This window comes from Balaenoptera musculus, chromosome 19 (assembly GCF_009873245.2).
Source record: "Balaenoptera musculus isolate JJ_BM4_2016_0621 chromosome 19, mBalMus1.pri.v3, whole genome shotgun sequence".
NCBI classification, from domain to species: domain Eukaryota; kingdom Metazoa; phylum Chordata; class Mammalia; order Artiodactyla; family Balaenopteridae; genus Balaenoptera; species Balaenoptera musculus.
Window position 1 is genome coordinate 1122357 of NC_045803.1, and position 19166 is coordinate 1141522.

The 19166-nt window shown below is 43.4% G+C and overlaps 1 protein-coding gene across 1 annotated transcript; it reads left to right on the top strand.

The window, feature by feature from the left end:
- Positions 1 to 848: 848 nt before the first annotated feature.
- LOC118885221 (zinc finger protein 211-like) lies at positions 849 to 18001 on the top strand. Its single transcript, XM_036833718.1, has 3 exons — positions 849 to 1086; positions 2349 to 2475; positions 14048 to 18001. Exons 1-3 carry the CDS (start codon positions 877 to 879, stop codon positions 15727 to 15729), a joined length of 2019 nt encoding a protein of 672 aa, XP_036689613.1. The 5' UTR covers positions 849 to 876; the 3' UTR covers positions 15730 to 18001.
- Positions 18002 to 19166: the final 1165 nt, after the last annotated feature.

A 19166-nucleotide genomic window follows, 5' to 3' on the forward strand; every position in this document is an offset into this window, starting at 1 on the left:
TGGAGGTCCAGTGGTTAGGACTCCACCGTTTCCCTGCTGTGGGCCTGGGTTTGATCCCTGGTTGGGGAACTAAGATCCCAGAAACCACACAGTGCAGCCAAAATAAATAAATAAATAAAATAACAATAGTAAGGGAAGTTCATTCACGTGAATAGGGTGTAGATGAATCAGACTGGTGGAGCAGGGAATGTACAAAGAGCAAGAGAACAGCTATCGTGGGTGGCCTGATCATCAGTTTTTGTCACTGAGTTGGGCACAATCACTGACTATGCAGTCAGAAGAGCCTTTTCTAGGGGGACGAGAAGCAGTGCTCTCCCTCTTGCCGAGCAGGCCTGTCCAAAATCTCCTCTCCATATTTCCAGTCAGCGTTCTGTCTGACTTTTTTCTGGTCCCTGAACAAAGCCCACAAAATCACTAACTCTTCAGGCTGCATGCATTTCAGGAGCAATAGGATAATGTTTAGTTTTTGTTCCTGTTACCAGTGGGTTTAAACGTGGGTTGGTTTAAAGGATTCTGAGATAATGTCCAAACACTTCATTGATAAGTAGCATTAAGGACTCTTAAATGCTCTTAACACTCCCCGCCCCCATGGGTCCCCCGCCTCCTTAAGAAGGCTGGAGCCCCTCCCCAGCCCTAGAGGTCATTTCCCAGTGCTCCTCCGGGTGCTTCTTGGCTTTTTCCCAGGTGCTTCCCGGTGCGGGGCTTCCTTCCTTGAGACCTTTGCACTACATTACCCAGAAGAATTTGTGCTAAGGGGCAGCGACTTTCATCCAATGAAAATCGAGCAAGGGGGCATTTCCGGGAGGGCGAACCTCCGGGAGAGGGACTTCCGGTTTCTTCGTGGCTGCCATTTTAGTTACGGTGAAGTCTCTGGAGATGGTCAGAGGTTTCTGTGTGCGGTGTTGGGAGCGAGGTAACAGGCTAAGAGGCGCAAGAGGAGGGTCTGTGCGCACCGGGGCGGTTTTGAGGGTCGGGGACAGACCCGTGCAGTGTGCGTGCAGAGTGGGACCCGGTCGGTCGACTGTCGCCACTCCTTTCCGTCCAGAAGTTCCGATGGCGGCGCCTGCGCTGAGGGATCCGGCTCAGGTAAACGCTGCGTGTTCCGGGTTCTCCGTGGCCTGTTTCCCCACCCAGATACGAAGGGCCCGCCTGAGAGGCGGCTGTTCTCGTCGCTTTATCCCAGGCCCTGGGTCTAGGACAGAGAGGCCTCCAGGGGTCTTTTCCCTTTTTCTGTCTGAGTGAGACTTGGAGATGCAACTGAAGCAGGAACATTCCGGGAACCTGGAGTCCATCTTGTTTCTGCAAGGAAGAAAGTTTGAGGCCAGGCTGCATCTGGAGTGGTAGATGAGAGGTTGTACCTTTCTTCTCCGAGAAGAAAGCCCTCTGAGAAGGGCTCCGAGAGCCCTCGGAGCGGTGGAGAGTTTTGAGCACAGGAAGGACACCATCTGAATTAGGCCTTTAAAAATACTCCAGAGCCTGTTCAGTGGAAGCACAGACTGTAGGGGGTGATGAGATCATTGAGGCAGAGGGAAGTTGTGACTTTTCCAAGGTCACAACTGGTAAGAGGTAGCACCGGGGACCGAGGCACGGAGGAGAGGTTTGCCAGTCAGCCCGAGGTTACCTGGCTCTGGTACCCGACAGAGGTCCAGTTGTGAGAAGGACAGAGATACCCTTGGGGAAAAGAGAAAGGCAGAGCCTAGCTCAGAGCATAGGGTTGGGTGTGAGGGCCTTACCCAGCATGCATACAAGTGCATGAGCCTCTGGAACACCGCCATGGTCTCTTTCCTCTATAGTTTGTCTTTTCTTACATGTTCCCAGGCTGCAGAAGCACTTGGAGCAAGTGGAGGTTGTCCCAGTCCCTCGCTTGTTCTCACCCCCCACGCACACATTCTCTGTATTTGAGGTGTATTGGGGCTCTTCACCTGCCATTCTCCCAGCTCTTTGGTTTGGGGACCCTGGAGAACCCCATGCTCAGATTCCTGAGTGCAGGCTGGGTTCTATGGAGGGGCTTCCCATTTCCCAACACCAATGGAAGGAGACGTGGAAGGTTACTCATGAATCCAATACCAGTATGTGGAAGTGCTGTGAGGTGAGGTTGAGCTAGTTTAGGTAAGTGCAGGTCTCCTTTTTTCTGGTGGAAATAAACAGGGAAGGGCAAGAGTTAGACTTGAAATGACTGCCTATGTATTCTGGAGGAAAAGGGAGGTGCAGATCAAAGGAAGATGGTTTTCTTCCCCAAGTCTCAAGAAGCTCCATCTGATTGGGTAGTAGGGGAAATGTGTGGGAAGATGTATTGTGGGTTTTCAGGAGTGAGACTGTTCATGGTTTTATTTGTCCCTGTTTACCAGGGCAGTGTGACCTTTGAGGATGTTGCCGTGTACTTCTCCTGGGAGGAATGGTGTCTTCTTGATGAGGTTCAGATACACCTATACCTTGATGTCATGCTGGAGAACTTTGCAGTTATATGCATGCTGGGTAAGGCCTTCACACCCACCCCTATCCTCTGAGCTAGGCTCTGCCTTTCTTCTCTTCCCCAAGGGCAGCTCTGTCCTTCTCACATCTGGAACACAGGCACTGCTTTCTTCTTCAATTGCTTCGTTATGTGCTGTGGTTACTATGGCTAGGCAGAGTGTACCCCTATTCCTTAGTGCCGGGACACCTGTAGCTCCAAAGTTTTGCAGGTGAGGATTTAGGTTTAGTAGTCTTGCACTTAGTCTGATAGATCCCTCCTTGCTCGCCCTCTCTGCCCAGGTGAATGTCAAAATCCATGGTACCCAAGTTTTGCTCCATTCCTGTTCATGACATTTTTTTGTGCCTGACTTCACAACAGACTGTTGCCACTGACATGGTCGTTACTAAAACAGACCATGAGCTGTTTCTGTAAGACCTTTTTCCAAGGTTCCAATTTCTGTTTATCAACACTGGCATCTGTTAAGCATTCCGGTCAGCAATGAATGAAATTCCTGTTGCTCCACACCCTTACCAGCATTTGGTGTTGTGAATGTTTGGACTTTGGCCCTTCTTATAGGTATGTAATAGTGTGTACTTTTCAGTTTAATTTGCATTTCCTTGCATCTTTGTATATGCTAAATTGTCATCTGTATATCTTTTTTTTGGCTAAGCTGGGTCTTCGTTGCTGCACGTGGGCTTTTTCTAGTTGCAGCGAACGGGGTCTACTCTTCATTGTGGTGCACGGGCTTCTCATTGCAGTGGCTTCTCTTGTTGCAGAGCACAGACTCTAGGCACGCGGGCTTCAGTAGTTGTGGCTCGCAGGCTCTAGAGCGCAGGCTCAGTAGTTGTGGGACACGGGCTTGGTTGCTCCGCGGCATGTGGGATTTTCACAGACCAGGGCTCTAACCTGTGTCCCCTGCATTGGCAGGCAGATTCTTAACCACTGCACCACCAGGGAAGTCCTGTATATCTTCTTTTAATGAGGTGTTTGTTAAGGTGTTTTGCTCATTTGGTCTTTGGGTTTTTGTTTTCTTACTAAGTTTTAAGAGTTTTTTGTATTTAGCATTTAGGTCTGTGATCCATTTTGAGTTAATTTTTTGTGAAGGTTTGTGTCTAGAATTCACTTCTTGGCATGTGATGTTTGGTTGTTCCAGTACTATTTATTCAAAAGACTTAACTTTTCTCCATTGTATTGCGCTTGCTCATCTGTCAAAGGTCAGTTGAGTGTATTTCTATGGGTCTATTTCTGGGTTCTCAATACTTTTCATTGAACAGTTTCTCTGTTATTTCAACAATATCACACTGGCTTGATTACTTTAGATACTAAGTCTTAAAGTTAAGTAGTGTCAGTCTGCCAGCTTTGTTCTTCTTCAGTTTTGTGTTGGCTATTTTGGGACTTTTGCCTTTTTGTATAAATTTTAGGATCAAAGTATTTATGTCCACAAAATAACTTGCTGGTATTTTGATATGGGTTGTATTGAATCTATAGATGAAGTTGGGAAGAACGGACATCTTGACGATACTGGGTTTTCCTGTTTATGAACGTGAAATATCTTTCCATTTATTTAGTTCTTTGATTTCTTTTTTTTTTTTTTTTTAAGGGTTTGGACCTTCATGGTTTTTCTTTTTTTTTTTTTTTTTTTTTTAATTAATTAATTTATTTATGGCTGTGTTGGGTCTTCGTTTCTGTGCGAGGACTTTCTCCAGTTGCGGCAAGCGGGGGCCACTCTTCATCGCGGTGCGCGGGCCTCTCACTATCGCGGCCTCTCATGTTGCGGAGCACAGGCTCCAGACGCGCAGGCTCAGTAATTGTGGCTCACGGGCCTAGTTGCTCCGCGGCATGTGGGATCTTCCCAGACCGGGGCTCGAACCCGTGTCCCCTGCATTGGCAGGCAGATTCTCAACCACTGCGCCACCAGGGAAGCCCCTGATTTCTTTATTAGAGTGTTTGATTGTTTGTTTGTTTGTTGGCTGCACTGCGAGGCCTGAGGGATTTTAGTTCCCCTACTAGGGATCCCCTACTCAGGTCCATGGCAGTGAAAGCATGGAGTCCTAACCAGTGGACCACCATGGAATTCATGATTTCTCTATCTAAGTTTTATAGTTTCTCTCATGTATATCTTGTACATGTTTTGATAGATCTGTAACTCAATATTTCTTTCTCTTGCTCTCTCTTTTTTTTTTGAGCGGGTCCTAATTTACATGGTATTGTGTTTTTAATTTCAAATTGACTTGTTCATTGATGGTATATAGTATGTAATTGACTTTTGTATATTAAGCTTATGTCCTGAAAGCTTGCTATAATTGCTTCTTAGTTCCAGGAATTTTTTTTTTTCCTCTATTTTTTGGGTGTTTTACATAGCTGGTCATGTCATATGAGAATGAAGACAGTTTTATCCTTCCTTCTTGATCAGTATGCCATTTAAATAACCTCATCTCATTGCCTTTGTTTTGACTTCCACTGTAAAGTTGAAAGTGAGTTGTACAAGGGAACATCCTTGCCTTCTTCATCTTAGTGGGAGAGTTCTAGTTTTTCTCTAGTAAGTATGATAGTAGCTATAGGGTTTTATTTAGTTTATCAAGTTGAAGTGTTTTTTTTTCAATTTTTAGGTTATATTATATGGAGATTTTTTAAAATTAATTAATTAATTAATTTTTTTATTTATGGCTGTGTTGGGTCTTCGTTTCTGTGCGAGGGCTTTCTCTAGTTGTGGCAAGCGGGGGCCACTCTTCATCGCGGTGTGCGGGCCTCTCACTATCGGGGCCTCTCTTGTTGCGGAGCACAGGCTCCATATGCGCAGGCTCAGTAATTGTGGCTCACGGGCCCAGTTATTCCGCGGCATGTGGGATCTTCCCAGACCAGGGCTCGAACCCGTGTCCCCTGCATTGGCAGGCAGACTCTCAACCACTGCACCACCAGGGAAGCCCTATATGGAGATTTTTAACATGAGTGGCTGTTGGATTTTGTCAGATCCTTTTTCTGCATCTACTGATGAGATCATGAGTTGGTTTTTAACCTGTTGATGACACGGATTATATTAATTGATTTTTTAATGTTAAAGCAGCATTGCGTAACGTGGATCATTCTCAGTTGGTCATGGTGTATAATTCTTCCCTCCTTCCTTCCTTCCTTCCTTCCTTCCTTCCTTCCTTCCTTCCTTCCTTCCTTCCTTCCTTCCTTCCTTCCTTCCCTCCCTCCCTCCTTCCCTCCTTCCCTCCTTTCCTGCATTGGGTCTTCGTTGCTGTGCACAGGCTTTCTCTAGTTGCGGCGAGCGGGGGGCTACTCTTCATTGTGGCGTGTGGGCTTCTCATTGCAATGGCTTCTCTTATTGTGGAGCACGGGCTCTAGGCGTGTGGGCTTCAGTAGTTGTGGCACGTGGGCTCAGTAGTTGTGGCCTTGAGGCTCAGTCATTGTGGCTCACGGGCTTAGTTGCTCTGTGGCATGTGGGATCTTCCCAGACCAGGGCTCGAGCCCGTGCCCCCTCCACTGGCAGGCGGATTCTTAACCACTGCGCCACCAGGGAAGTCCCGTATAATTCTTTTTCAACTGTTTTTGAAACAATTTACTGATATTTTGTGAGGATTGTTGCATCTATGTTCATGAGAGATACTGGTCTATACTTTTCTTTTAATGTCTTTGGTTTGATATTAGAGTAATGCTGTTCTGATGCAATTAGTGTGGAAGAATTCCCTCTGTTTCTGTATTCTGAAAGCAGTTGTAGAGAATTGTGTACTATCTTCCTTAATGTTTGTCAGATTTGACCAGTGAACCAAAGTCTGCCAATTGTATTCCCAGAAAATTTAGAAGGTTATTAATTTTTTTTTAAGATTTTTTTTTTTTTTTTTGGATGTGGACCATTAAAAAAATTTTTTTTTAAATCTTCATTTTGTTGCTTCGGGTCTTACTTGCGGCAGGTGTGCTCCTTAGTTGTGGCTTGCAGGCTCTTTAGTTGTGGCATGCAAACTCTTAGTTGCGGCATGCATGTGGGATCTAGTTCCCTGATCAGGGATCGAACTTGGGCCCCCTGCATTGGGAGCGCAGAGTCTTAACCACTGTGCCACCAGTTAAGTCCCTGGATGTGGACTATTTTTAATGTCTTTATCGAAGTTGTTACAATATTGCTTCTGTTTTATGTTTTGGTTTTTTGGCCCCGAGGCATGTGGGATGTTAGCTCCCTGACCAGGGATTGAACCTACACCCCCTGCATTGGAAGGCAAAGTCTTAACCACCGGACTGCCAGGGAAGTCCTGTGGAAAGCTATTCATCATTGATTCAATTTCTGTAGTAAATGTAGACCCATTGAGATTGTCTATTTCTTTTTTTTGTTGTTTTAGTTTTAGGTTTTTTTGGAGGGGCCGCACACCAAGGCATGCGGGATCTTAAGCTCCCCCTATCAGGGATCTAACCTGAGCCCTCTGCAGTGGAAGCATGGAGTCTTAACTGCTTAAATACATGTAGACCTATTTAGATTGTTTCTTTTTGTGTGAGTTTGGTAGACTGTATCTTTCAGGGCGTTGATCCATTTCATTTAGGTTTTCAAATTTATGGTCTTGGAGATTCTCATATATTTCATTATTATCCTTTGAACATCCATTGTATCTATAGTCATGTGTCCTTTTTAATTTTTTTTTTTTAAACTGAACAAACTGCACTTTTATTATTATTATTTTTTTGGCTGTGTTGGGTCTTTTTTGCTGCACACAGGGTTTTCTCTAGTTGTGGCGAGCAGGGGCTACTCTTTGTTGCGGTGCGTGGGCTTCTCATTGGGTGGCTTCTCTTGTTGCAGAGCACAGGCTCTAGGCGCATGGGCTTCAGTAGTTGTGGCACTCGGGCTCAGTAGTTGTGGCTCACGGGCTCTAGAGTGCAGGCTCAGTCGTTGTGGTGCGCAGACTTAGTTGCCCCGCAGCATGTGGGATCTTTCCAGAGCAGGGCTCGAACCCATGTCCCCTGCATTGGCAGGCGGATTCTTTACCAGTGCGCCACCAGGGAAGCCCTCCTTTTTCATTTTGATATTAGTAATTTGTGTCCTCTCTTGTTTTTGTGACGAGGCTGACTAGCATGTTTTTGATTTTATCGGGCATTTTAAAGAACCAGCTTTTTTTTTGACTTTGTTGATTTTTCTCTACTGATTTTTAAAATTATTTCTTTTCTTCCTTTGTATTTCATTTTCCCCTAGTTTCCTAAGATAGAAGCACAGATGACTGATTTTAGGTCTTTCATCTTATGTAATATATGCATTCAGTGCTACCGGTTGCCATATAAACACTGCTATCACTGCATCTGCATTTTTTTTTTAAGTTTATTTTTGGGTGCGTTGGGTCTTCATTGCTGCGTGTGGGCTTTGTCTAGTTGCAGTGAGTGGGGGCTACTCTACACTGCGGTGCACAGGCTTCTTATTGCAGTGGCTTCTCTTGTTGCGGAGCACGGGCTCTAGGCGTGCGGACTTCAGTAGTTGTGGCATGTGGGCTCTAGAGCGCAGGCTTAGTAGTTGTGGCACATGGGCTCAGTTGCTCCATGGCATGTGGGATGTTCCCAGACCAGGGCTTGAACCCATGTCCCCTGCATTGGCAGGCAGATTCTTAACTGCGCCACCAGGGAAGTCCCCATCTGCATGTTTTGACAAGTGCTGTGTTTGTTTCTTTCAGAATACTTAAAAATTTATCTTAATATTTCTTCTTTGACCCATGTTTTATTTGGAAGTGTATTGTTTAATTTATCAGTGTTGTGCAATTTTACAGCTATCCTTTTGTTACTGGTTGCCGGTGTAATTCACTTTGTTCTGAGAACTGACCTTGTATGTTTTCTGTTCTTTTAAATTTGTTAAGGTATGTTTTCTGGCCCAAGATGTAGTCCATCTTGTGAATGTTCTATGTCAGTTTGAGAAGAATATTCTGTTTTTGAATGGAGTAGCCTAGTAATCTATAGGTGACTGTTACATCCAGTTGACTGATGATGGTGATCCTCAGTTTACCAGCATCCTTATGGATTTTTTATTTTCTGGATCTGTTCATTTCTTATAGAGGTGTGTTGAATGAAGTCTCCAAGTGTTATAGCAGATTCATCTATTTTTTGCTTGTAGGTCTGTTTTGCCTCATATTTTGACATTGTGTTGTTAGACGCTGACATGTTAAGGATTGTTGTGTATTCTGGAGTATTGACCCCTTTACCATTGTGTCATTCTCATTATCCCTGATAACTTTGCTTATGTGAAATCTGCTGTGATAGCAGTATAGTTACTACCACTTTTCTTTTTTTTCTTTTGATTTGTGTTGACCTCTTTTTCTGTATTGACATACTTTTAATTTATATGCATCTTATTTTTAAGCATCTTTTTTTTTTTTTTTTTTTTATAAAGTAGGCTATTTAATTTTATTTATTTATTTTTGGCTGTGCTGGGTCTTCGGTTCGTGCGAGGGCTTTCTCTAGTTGCGGCAAGTGGGGGCCACTCTTCGTCGCGGTGCGGGGACCGCTCTTCATCGCGGTGCGCGGGCCTTTCACTATCGCGGCCCCTCCCGTTGCGGGGCACAGGCTCCAGACGCTCAGGCTCAGCAGTTGTGGCTCACAGGCCCAGCCGCTCCGCGGCATGTGGGATCTTCCCAGACCAGGGCTCGAACCCGTGTCCCCTGCATTAGCAGGCAGATTCTCAACCACTGCGCCACCAGGGAAGCCCCTTAAGCATCTTTTAAAAATTTTTTTTTTATTTTGGTTGTGCTGGGTCTTAGTCGAGGCTCACGGGCTCCTTAGTTGTGGCTCACTTGCTCCTTTAGTTGTGGCACATGTGCTCCTTAGTTGTGGCACGTGTGCTCCTTAATTGTGGCTGGTGGGGTCCTTAGTTGCGGCCGATGGGCTCCTTAGTTGCAGCTCACAGGCTCCTTAGTTTTGGTGTGTGAACTCTTAGTTACGGCATGCAAGTAGAATCTAGTTCCCAGACCAGGGATCAAACCCGCATCCCTTGCATTAGATGGTGGATTCTTAACCACCACACCACCAGGGAGCTTCCTCTATGTGCATCTTTGTATTTAAAGTGGGTTTCTCGGAGACAACATATAATTCAGTCTTGTTTTTTGATCCACTCTGATAATCTGTCTTTAAATTGGTGCATTGAGACTATCGATGTTTAATATATTGATACAGTTGGAAAAACATCTAACATATTTGTTACCATTTTCTTTTCATTGCCCTTGTTCTTTGTTCCTAGTTGAGTCTTCCACCCTTCTTTTTGTGATTTTAATGAAGCATCTTGAATGACCCTTTTTCTCTCCTCTGTTAGCATATCATCTATACTTGTTCCTTTTCATTTTTTATGTAGTCGCGATAGAGTTTCCAATATGTATTTACAGCTAATTCAAGCCCACATTCAAATGACAATATGTGGTTTCGTGGGTAGTTTAAAAAGCTCATAATTTTAAAAAATCCTAATTTTCCATCTTCTCCATTGTATTATTGTTGTCTTTTGTTTTAATTTTACGTAAACATACATATATGGGTATGTTTAAAAATACATGATGGAGTACACTGTTGCTATTGTTGTTTTGTACAAACTGTTATATCTAAATAGACAGTTTTCAGAAGAAGATATGCAAACGGTGACCTTCTACATGAAAAGGTGCTCAATATCACTAATTGTCGGGGAAATGCAAATTAATACCACAATGAGATACCACCTCACACCTGTTATAATGTCTGTTATGAAAAAGACAATAAATAAGTATAGGAGAAGGTGTGAAGAAAAGGGACCCCATGTGCACTGTTGGTGGGAATGTTCATTATTTCTACCACATGGAAAAGAGTAGAGAATCCTTACACAATTAAGAAAGGAACTACCATATGGTCCATCAGTTCCACCTCTATGTATTTATCTAGGGGAGTGAAATCATCATCTCAAAAAGATATGTGTACTCCATGTTTATTGCTGCATTATTTACAATATCCAAGACATGGAAACAACCTAAATGTCCATTGATGGATGAGTGGATAACAAACACGTCTTATATATGGAATACTATTCAGTTTTATTCAACCATTAAAAAGAGAAGGAAATTTTGCCATTTACAGCAACATGATTGGATTTTATGGGCATTATGCTAAGTGAAATAAGTCAGAGAGAGAAATCCTGTTGTCCCTATGTTTCCACAGAGGATTGGTGCCAGGATCCCCTGCATATACTGAAATCTGGGGATGTTTAAGTCCCATAGTCAGCCCTGTGATTCTGAAGTTTCCCATTGTTTTAAAAATATTGATTAATTAATTAATTTTATTTATTTTGACTGTGTTGGGTCTTCGTTGCTGCATGTGGGCTTCCTCTAGTTGCAACGAGCGGGGGCTACTCTTTGTTGTGGTGCGTGGGTTTCTCATTGCAGTGGCTTCTCTTGTTGCAGAGGACAGGCTCTAGGCATGCAGGCTTCAGTAGTTGTGGCACACAGGCTTCAACATTTTTGGCTCGTGGGCTCTAGAGTGCAGGCTCAGTAGTTGTGGCACACGGGCTTAGTTGCTCCACGGCATGTAGGAATCTTCCCAGCCCAGGGCTCGAACCCATGTCCCCTGCATTGGCAGGTGGATTCTTAACCACTGTACCACCAGGGAAGCCCAAGTTTCCCATTTTTGGATTCATCCAACTAAAGATCATGTAGTGCTGTGCATTTATTGGAAAATATCCCTGTATAAATGGACCCAAGCAATTCTAACCCATGTTATTCAAGGTTTAACTGTACTACATGATTATACTTACATGGGAAATCTTTGGAAAAAACAGCAACAACAACACCACCAAACTCAGATGCAGACAACAGATTAGTGATTGCCAGAATGTGGGAAGGTGGGTAGATGACATGGGTGAAGTGTTTCAGAAGTTACAGACTTCTAGTTATAAGATGATTAAGTCCTGGGGATGTAATTCACAGCATAGTGACTTTAGTTAACAAAACTGTATTGTATATTTAGAAGTTTTTAAGAAAGTAGATCTTAAAAGTTCTTGTCAGAAGAAAGAAAATTGTAAGACATAATTCAACTGAACTTATGTGGTAGTCATTTCAGTGTGTACACATATAGAATCATGTTGTACAGCTTAAAGATATACGATGTTCCTTAACAATTATGTGTCAGTAAAATATTTTTTATTCTGATGCTCTTCCTTTCTCTATGAAACCCAAATTTCTGATCTATATCATTTACCATCTCTCTCTCCTTTTTTTTTTTTTTTTGGCCATGCTATGCCACATGCAGCATCTTAGTTCCTCGACTAGGGATCAAATCCATGCCCCCTGCAGTGGAAGCGTACATGGTAACCACTGGACTGCCAGGGAAGTCCCTTCATCTCTCTGAAGTTCTTTTAATATATTCCCACAATTTTTCTGTATGTAAGAAAGTGTTTATTTCACCATCAGTGTTGAAGGGTAATTTTTGCTGGATACCAAATTCTGGGTTGCTGAAGGTCACCTCCCACACCCACCCCAAGCACTTTTTTTCTTTTAATTTTTTAAAAAATTAATTAATTAATTAATTAATTTTTGGCTGTGTTGGGTCTTCGTTTCTGTGTGTGGGCTTTCTCCAGTTGCGGTGAGCAGGGGCCACTCTTCATCGCGGTGTGCTGCCCTCTCACTGTCGCGGTCTCTCCCGTTGCGGAGCACAGGCTCCAGACGTGCAGGCTCAGTAGTTGTGGCTCCTGGGCTTAGTTGCTCCACGGCATGTGGGATCTTCCCAGACCAGGGCTCGAACCCGTGTCCCCTGAATTGGCAGGCAGATTCTTAACCACTGTGCCACCAGGGAAGCCCCCGAGCACTTTAAATGTTTCACTTCGTTCTCTTCTTGTCTGCATGAGTTCTGAGGAGAATTCAACTGTAATTGTTTTTGTTGCTTCTCTGTGGGTAAGGTGTTTATTCCTATGGCTTCTTTCAGGACTTTTTTGTGCATTTGAATGTGATATTCCTAGATGTAGTTTTTTCACATTAAACCTACTTGATGTTCTCTGAGCTTCCTGGATCTGTGCTTTGGTGTCTGATAGTAATTTGGTGGAAATTCTCCATCATTATTGCCTCAAATATTTTTTCTGTTCCTTTGTCTCTTTTTCCTTTTGATGTTTCCATACATGTATGTTAAACCTTTTGTAGTTGTCCCACCAATATTGGATTTTTTTTTTTGTCTTGTCCTTTTTTCTTTTCAGTTTTGGAAGTTTTTCCTAAGAGAACATCAAGCTCAGATTCTTTCCTCACCTTTATGTCCAGTTTATAAATAAGCCTATCACAGTCATTTTTCATTTCTGTTATGGTGTTCTCGATCTCTAGCATTTCTTGATTCTTTGTTAGATTTCCCATCTCTCTGCTTACATTGCCCTTCTGCTCTCGTATGCTGTCTGCTTTATCCATTCGCAGACATTAATTAGCATATTAATCATAATTGTTTTATATTCCCAGCATGATCATCCCAACATTCCTGTGATATCTGATTCTGGTTTTAAAGTTTCGTCTGTTCAAACTTCGTTTTGTGGGACACTGCAAATCTTCAGTAGACTCCATAGTTGCAAAAGAGTTACATCAGTTAGATTGTTCCTGTTTAGGTGGGGAGATGGATTCTTAACAGTCTGTACTTGATCCACTGTGCATCCTTCCCCCCTCTGGCTCCACTGGACGTTCTTTTTGTGGTATTTAAATATCGTTCCTTGGTCTATTGTGTACTGAGTTCCTCTGGGCTCATGTTGGCCACTTACTTGTCCTGACTCTGTTAGGGCTTGTATCATTTCTGTCCCGTGTAGTTTTTCAGCTGGGGATGGAGAGTCCTTGGTGGTTTCATGGGATGGACATGACTCTAGTTTCAGTATAAAGAGCTTACAGGTATCCTGGTAAGATGAATGGCAGCTGGGAGAGGGCTTGTTATAAGCTCTGTGTTGAGAAGTAATACCTGGAACATATGTCATTTGAGTAGGGTTTTAGGGCCATTGCCAGTGGCCCCCAATTACTTCTCTTGTCCTTTCTCCATTCTTGACATTCTGCTAACTTGTCCTTTTTTTTTTTTTTTGACCATGCCCCACGGCCTGTGGGATCCTAGTTTCCCAACCAGGGGTTGAACCCACACTCCCTGCATTGGAAGCATGGAGTCTTAACCACTGGACCACCAGGGAATTCCCTACTTCCCATTTTTATTCTGACTCCAGCCTGGGATAATTTCCCTACCACCTCTCTAACCCATTTATCTCATGTGGTCTTCACATTGTTTTCCCCTTAGTACTTACTGGTATTGTTTATGTCCTCAACCATGTATATATCCTTTAATATTTCTTGAACACCAGCTACCAGTTGCAGTCAGATTTTCTGGGGCCTGAAAATACACTTCTGCATATTATGATAGGTCACCAGTAGATGTGGTACTGGTAAAAGCCATTGACAGAGGAGTGAATTGTAGAACTCGCCTTTTGCCTTGGGCCACATCCAGTCCCTGTGTCCTGTACTTGGTGAGAGCACCTTTCCCAATTTGACCCCAACTCCATTTCCTGAACACAATCCTGTGGACTGCTTCCTTCATGTGTCAGATATACTGTTGTGATGGTGTCACTCACACCCAATAACGTGAACAAGAACTTCACCATCACTTCTTTGTTTTCAGGTTCTTGGCACCGGGTTGAGGATGAAGAGACACCTTCTGAACAGAGCGTATCTGCAGAAAGAGTGTCACAGATCAGTACTCTCAGTGCAGGTTCATCTCCTGAGAAGGCCCAGCCCTGTAAGATGTGCATCCCAGTCTTGAGAGACATTTTGCACTTGGCTGAAGAGCAAGGAACAAATAGGGGGCAGAAAGCATACACATGTGGGGCATGTGGGAAACAGTTCTATTTCACTGCAAACCTTCAAGAGCACCAGAAGCTGCACATTAGAGAGAAACCCTTCAGCTGTGATATGGGGAGACCCGCATTTTTGAAAAGCTGCACAATCCATGTAACAGGGAATCTCTCTACCTACATGGAGATTGGGAACAACTACGTGGCCAAAATTGGACTTCAGAAACAGGTCACTAATACCAGGAAGAAACTGAACAACAGTAAGGAGTGTGAAGCTGTTTTTGACAGTGGGAAAAGTCATCACAGCTGGGGAGAAGGCAACAAATTCTCCAGCCACACAGAAATACTTATTCAGGATGAGAGAGTCCTCACTACTGAAGGGTTTTGTGAATGCAGCAACTGTGGGAAAGCCTACACCCAAAGAAGTAACCATAGTCAGCACCAGAAAGTTCACACTGGAGAAAGGCCTTATGAATGCAGCCAATGTGGAAAATTTTTTACCCACAAATCTAGTTTCCTTACACATCAGAGAGTTCACAGTGGGGAAAGGCCTTATGAGTGCAGTGAATGTGGAAAATGTTTTACTACTAGGTCTGGCCTCTATTATCATAGGAGAGTTCACACTGGAGAAAGGCCTTATGAGTGCAGTGAATGTGGGAAATCTTTTAGTAATAGGTCGATCCTTTGTAATCATCAGAGAGTTCACAGTGGAGAAAAGCCTTTCGAGTGCAGTGAATGTGGGAAATTCTTTAGCCGAAACGGACACCTCAGTGCCCATAAGAAAGTTCATACTGGAGAAAAGCCTTATGAATGCAATAAATGTGGAAAATCTTTTACTGCTAAGACGAGCCTTCATTACCATCAGAGAGTTCACAGTGGAGAAAAGCCTTATGAGTGTAGTCAATGTGGGAAATCTTTTACTACTAGCTCTGGTTTCTATTATCATCAGAGAGTTCACAGTGGAGAAAGGCCTTATGAGTGCAGTGAATGTGGGAAATCTTTTACTACTAGTTCTGGTCTCTATTATCATCAGAGAGTTCACAGTGGAGAAAGGCCTTATGAGTGCAGTGAATGTGGGAAATCTTTTACTACTAGTTCTGGTCTCTATTATCATCAGAGAGTTCACAGTGGAGAAAGGCCTTATGAGTGCAGTGAATGTGGGAAGTGTTTTACTGGTAGCTCGAGCCTTCATCGTCATCAGAGAGTTCACAGTGGAGAAAGACCTTATGAGTGCAGTGCATGTGGGAAATGTTTTAGTATTATATCTGATCTTTATGTTCATCAGAGAATTCACACAGGAGAAAGGCCTTATAAGTGCAATGAATGTGGGAAATGTTTTACTGATAGGTCAAGCCTTCGTCGTCATCAGAGAGTTCACACTGGAGAAAGGCCTTATGAGTGCACTGAATGTGGGAAGTCCTTTAGCCGAAGACAGCTCCTCCATATCCATAGGAAAATCCACACTGGAGAAAAGCCTTGTGAGTGCAAGGAATGTGATAAATCTTATTGAAAGGTGCCACTTCATTAAACATCAGTTCACACTGGTAAAAGAACCTTATGAATATAGCGAATATAGATGGGACTGATGTTCAAGGAGTTTGAGATTGTAACAGGGTGGGAAGAACCCCTGCAGTTACTGTGCAGCAAATGTACCCTTTCTTGGGACAAACTGTGGCCCAGAGAGAATGTATCATCTGTTGTGAACAGCGATCTGGATTCAATGCCAGGTTCCCTGGTTCAGGACATGGGGAGTCTGGTCACTTCAGTCCTCTTCCCCCGTTTCCCCCATTGAGGACTCAAAGACATGTCCATCTGGACACTTTTGCCCCCCACCCCAGGAGCCCTGATGATAACCATTAGCCCCATGCTGATGGATAAGTCTGTCTTTTCTCTGGGAAACAACATTGATGGCTTTCTTGGAAATGACTCCATTCATCTACCCAACCAAACCAGTGCTCATAGTGTTTTTATTCCCATTTGTAAAGGAAGGCATGTGCAGCCCAGAGACGTTGAGGGAATTCCACAAGGCCTCACTACTGCCAGGCCTTTGATGAGAGTGCTTCCTCTACACTGCACCCTTCCAGTGGCCTCTCTTCTGCTTCAAGCAGGGACTCCATTTGCTTTGTCCCGACGATGAACTACCAACACCTGATGTGTTCTTCTCCACCTGGGCCTCCAGCTTCATTTTTCCCAGTGTACATCTCCTTCCTGCAGACACCCTCCCTCTTGGGACGTTCTTACAGTGACAGCAACACCAAGCCAGGCACTGTGGAGAAGATCATTGGAGTCACCCCAGATGTGACACTGGCTCCACTGCCATATGCAGTGATTCATTTTCAAGGTCCTTTCCTTTTTCATAAACCCACTTCAGGATGTCCCTGTTTCCCCATTATGCAGTTGACCCGCTCACTGTTCTGGGCAGTGTGAAGGACACTGAAGGACTAGGAATGTCCACTGTGGCCCTCACATGGCCTGGTCCCCAAGGCTCTTCCTCCTAATCCCTTTTCCCATCCCCTTACTGCTCCTCCCCCACCCCCCCCCCCAAAATGTAAGTCACCAAATGATTTTTAACCAGCAAGTACTTTCCTGCCTCCCTTTTGCAAACTACACTTGACCAACCTAACTTAAAAGCTAAGACTGAATGCAGGCTGACCCCTCTGATGAAGACTGTAAAATCGTGGTATAAAATCAGTATGATTTTAATTGCTTTTTTCTCTTTTTTTTTTTTTTTGGTGCACTTTGTGGCATGTGGGATTTTAGTTCCCCAACCAGGGATTGAACCTGTGCTCCCTGCAGTGGAAGTGCAGAGCCATAACTAGTAGACTGCCAGGGGATTCCCTCTCTCAGGATTCTTGAGTTTGAGTTTTTTTGTTTTTTTTTTTAATGTGTCTATTTTTTACCTGCACGTCTTGTTTTGATAAATTTCTATTTCTGCCTTTTACCTGCTTTTATTTTATGAGTTCTTGTCTATTTTCTCTTTCCTTGACAAGTAGGAGATCAGGGAAACAACAAAGGTATCTGTGAGATTTCACACATTTACCCAATGTGAGTGACTTCTGCATGGAACTGTAATTTGGCATAGTGAATATGTTCTCAATTTTTTCTTAATTTTGGTCTTATGCATAATGTAATGGCCACATACATTATATATGTTAAAGATAAATCTGCACTATTAACATATGCTACCTCAGGTTTTTTTCCTTTTTTTTATTCTCACCTCCCCCCCCCTTTTTTTTCCCCACACCACACAGCTTGTGGGACCTCAGTTCCCCGACCAGACATCAAACCCAGGCCCAAGCACTGAAAGCCCAGAATCCTAACCACTAGGCCACCAGGGAACTCCCATATCCTACCTCAGTCCTAAGTCCAGATATTCAGGAACACAGTAAATGAAATCCTGGTTTGTAGTCTTTGCCAGTTTCCCTGGTGTAAATACTCCCAGCATATCCAATGTCAGATTGCCAACATAATGTCACTGAATATGGAGTTGGGAAGCATTGCCAGGAGCCCACCATTGTATTCTTTTTGTACCTTACAGGTGCAGTAGCCACAAATAATTTTAAGAATGTCGCTAATAAACCATAGTAGAATGATTATAAAGTGACAGGTTTTGCATATTTGTTTTAAAAATCATTTAATGTATGTGTAGTTGACTGAAAATAAATTACATGTATTCTTAAATGTACATTTTAACACTGTGATACTTGTGTAAAGCCCTGAAACAAGTTTCCTCCTGTCATTTTTAATTCATCCTCAAAATTAAAAATACTGATGCAAGAGCATATTCTACTTTTGAAATAACTTTTTTCAAATGTATATATAAATGGAATGTGTAGGAACCTTCCTGTATCTTAACATCATTTACTGTGTTTTTGCAGATTTTTTGTGTTTGTGTATCGTGATTTACTTAGTGGTTTTTACAATTTATAATCCCAGGTATCATGTCTTTGAATACATAAATTTCTTTTTTTTAAAATTTATTTTATTTATTTTTGGCTGTGTTGGGTCTTCATTGCTGCGCACAGGCTTTCTCTAGTTGCAGCGAGTGGGGGCTACTTTTCTTTGTGGTGCATGGGCTTCTCATTGTGGTGGCTTCTCTTGTGGAGCACGGGCTCTAGGCGCATGGGCTTCAGTAATTGCAGCACTTGGCATGTGGGATCTTCCCAGACCAGGGATCGAACCCATGTCCCCTGCATTGGCAGGCAGATTCTCAACCACTGCACCACCAGGGAAGCCCCTGAATACATAATTTCTTAAAATGTGTTTCTAAAATAAAAGAGCCCTTTCATAACTCCAGTAACTTTATTACACATGAAAGTTTTCTAAATATCAGTGCATATCAGCACAACTGGGGACACTATGTGACAGATTTTGATTGCTAACACACTTCAATGCATCCTGGACCTACAAACTCCTGTACCACAGCACAAAGGATTTATGACAGAAGTGAGAACCTGTTTGGGAAATAAAGTGGGAGGTGCTGACCCAGCACAGCAGGTGTGGCTACAAAACTCACAAATACTCCAGCGAGATTTTGTGGCAGGCATGTGATAGGGATGCCCAACATTCTGGTGTGTGGGCTGCAGATAATCTCCCAGTCCTCCTGGATAATGTGTGATGAGGTGAGTGCAGACTGGTTTGGAAAGAACAACTTGTCCCACATGACTGCAGGTATGATGATGCACTGATGGTTTTCAGACCAGGGACTGGGTAACCACCTTGTTACAACCTGGAGATTCACACCTGTGAGCAGCTTTGTCAAGCAAGCAGAAGGAGTTGGGGTGGGGTTTTACAGGCTTTATTGGAGGTGTCAGCCTGCATTCAGCACATAGCATTTAGACTTAGGGTTGTCAAGCATGAGTCCCGAGGAGATGTGGGCACGTTCTTGAAGATTAGCAATCATTATTTGGTGACATATTTTTCTGGTGGGTAGGAGGAGCAGTTAGG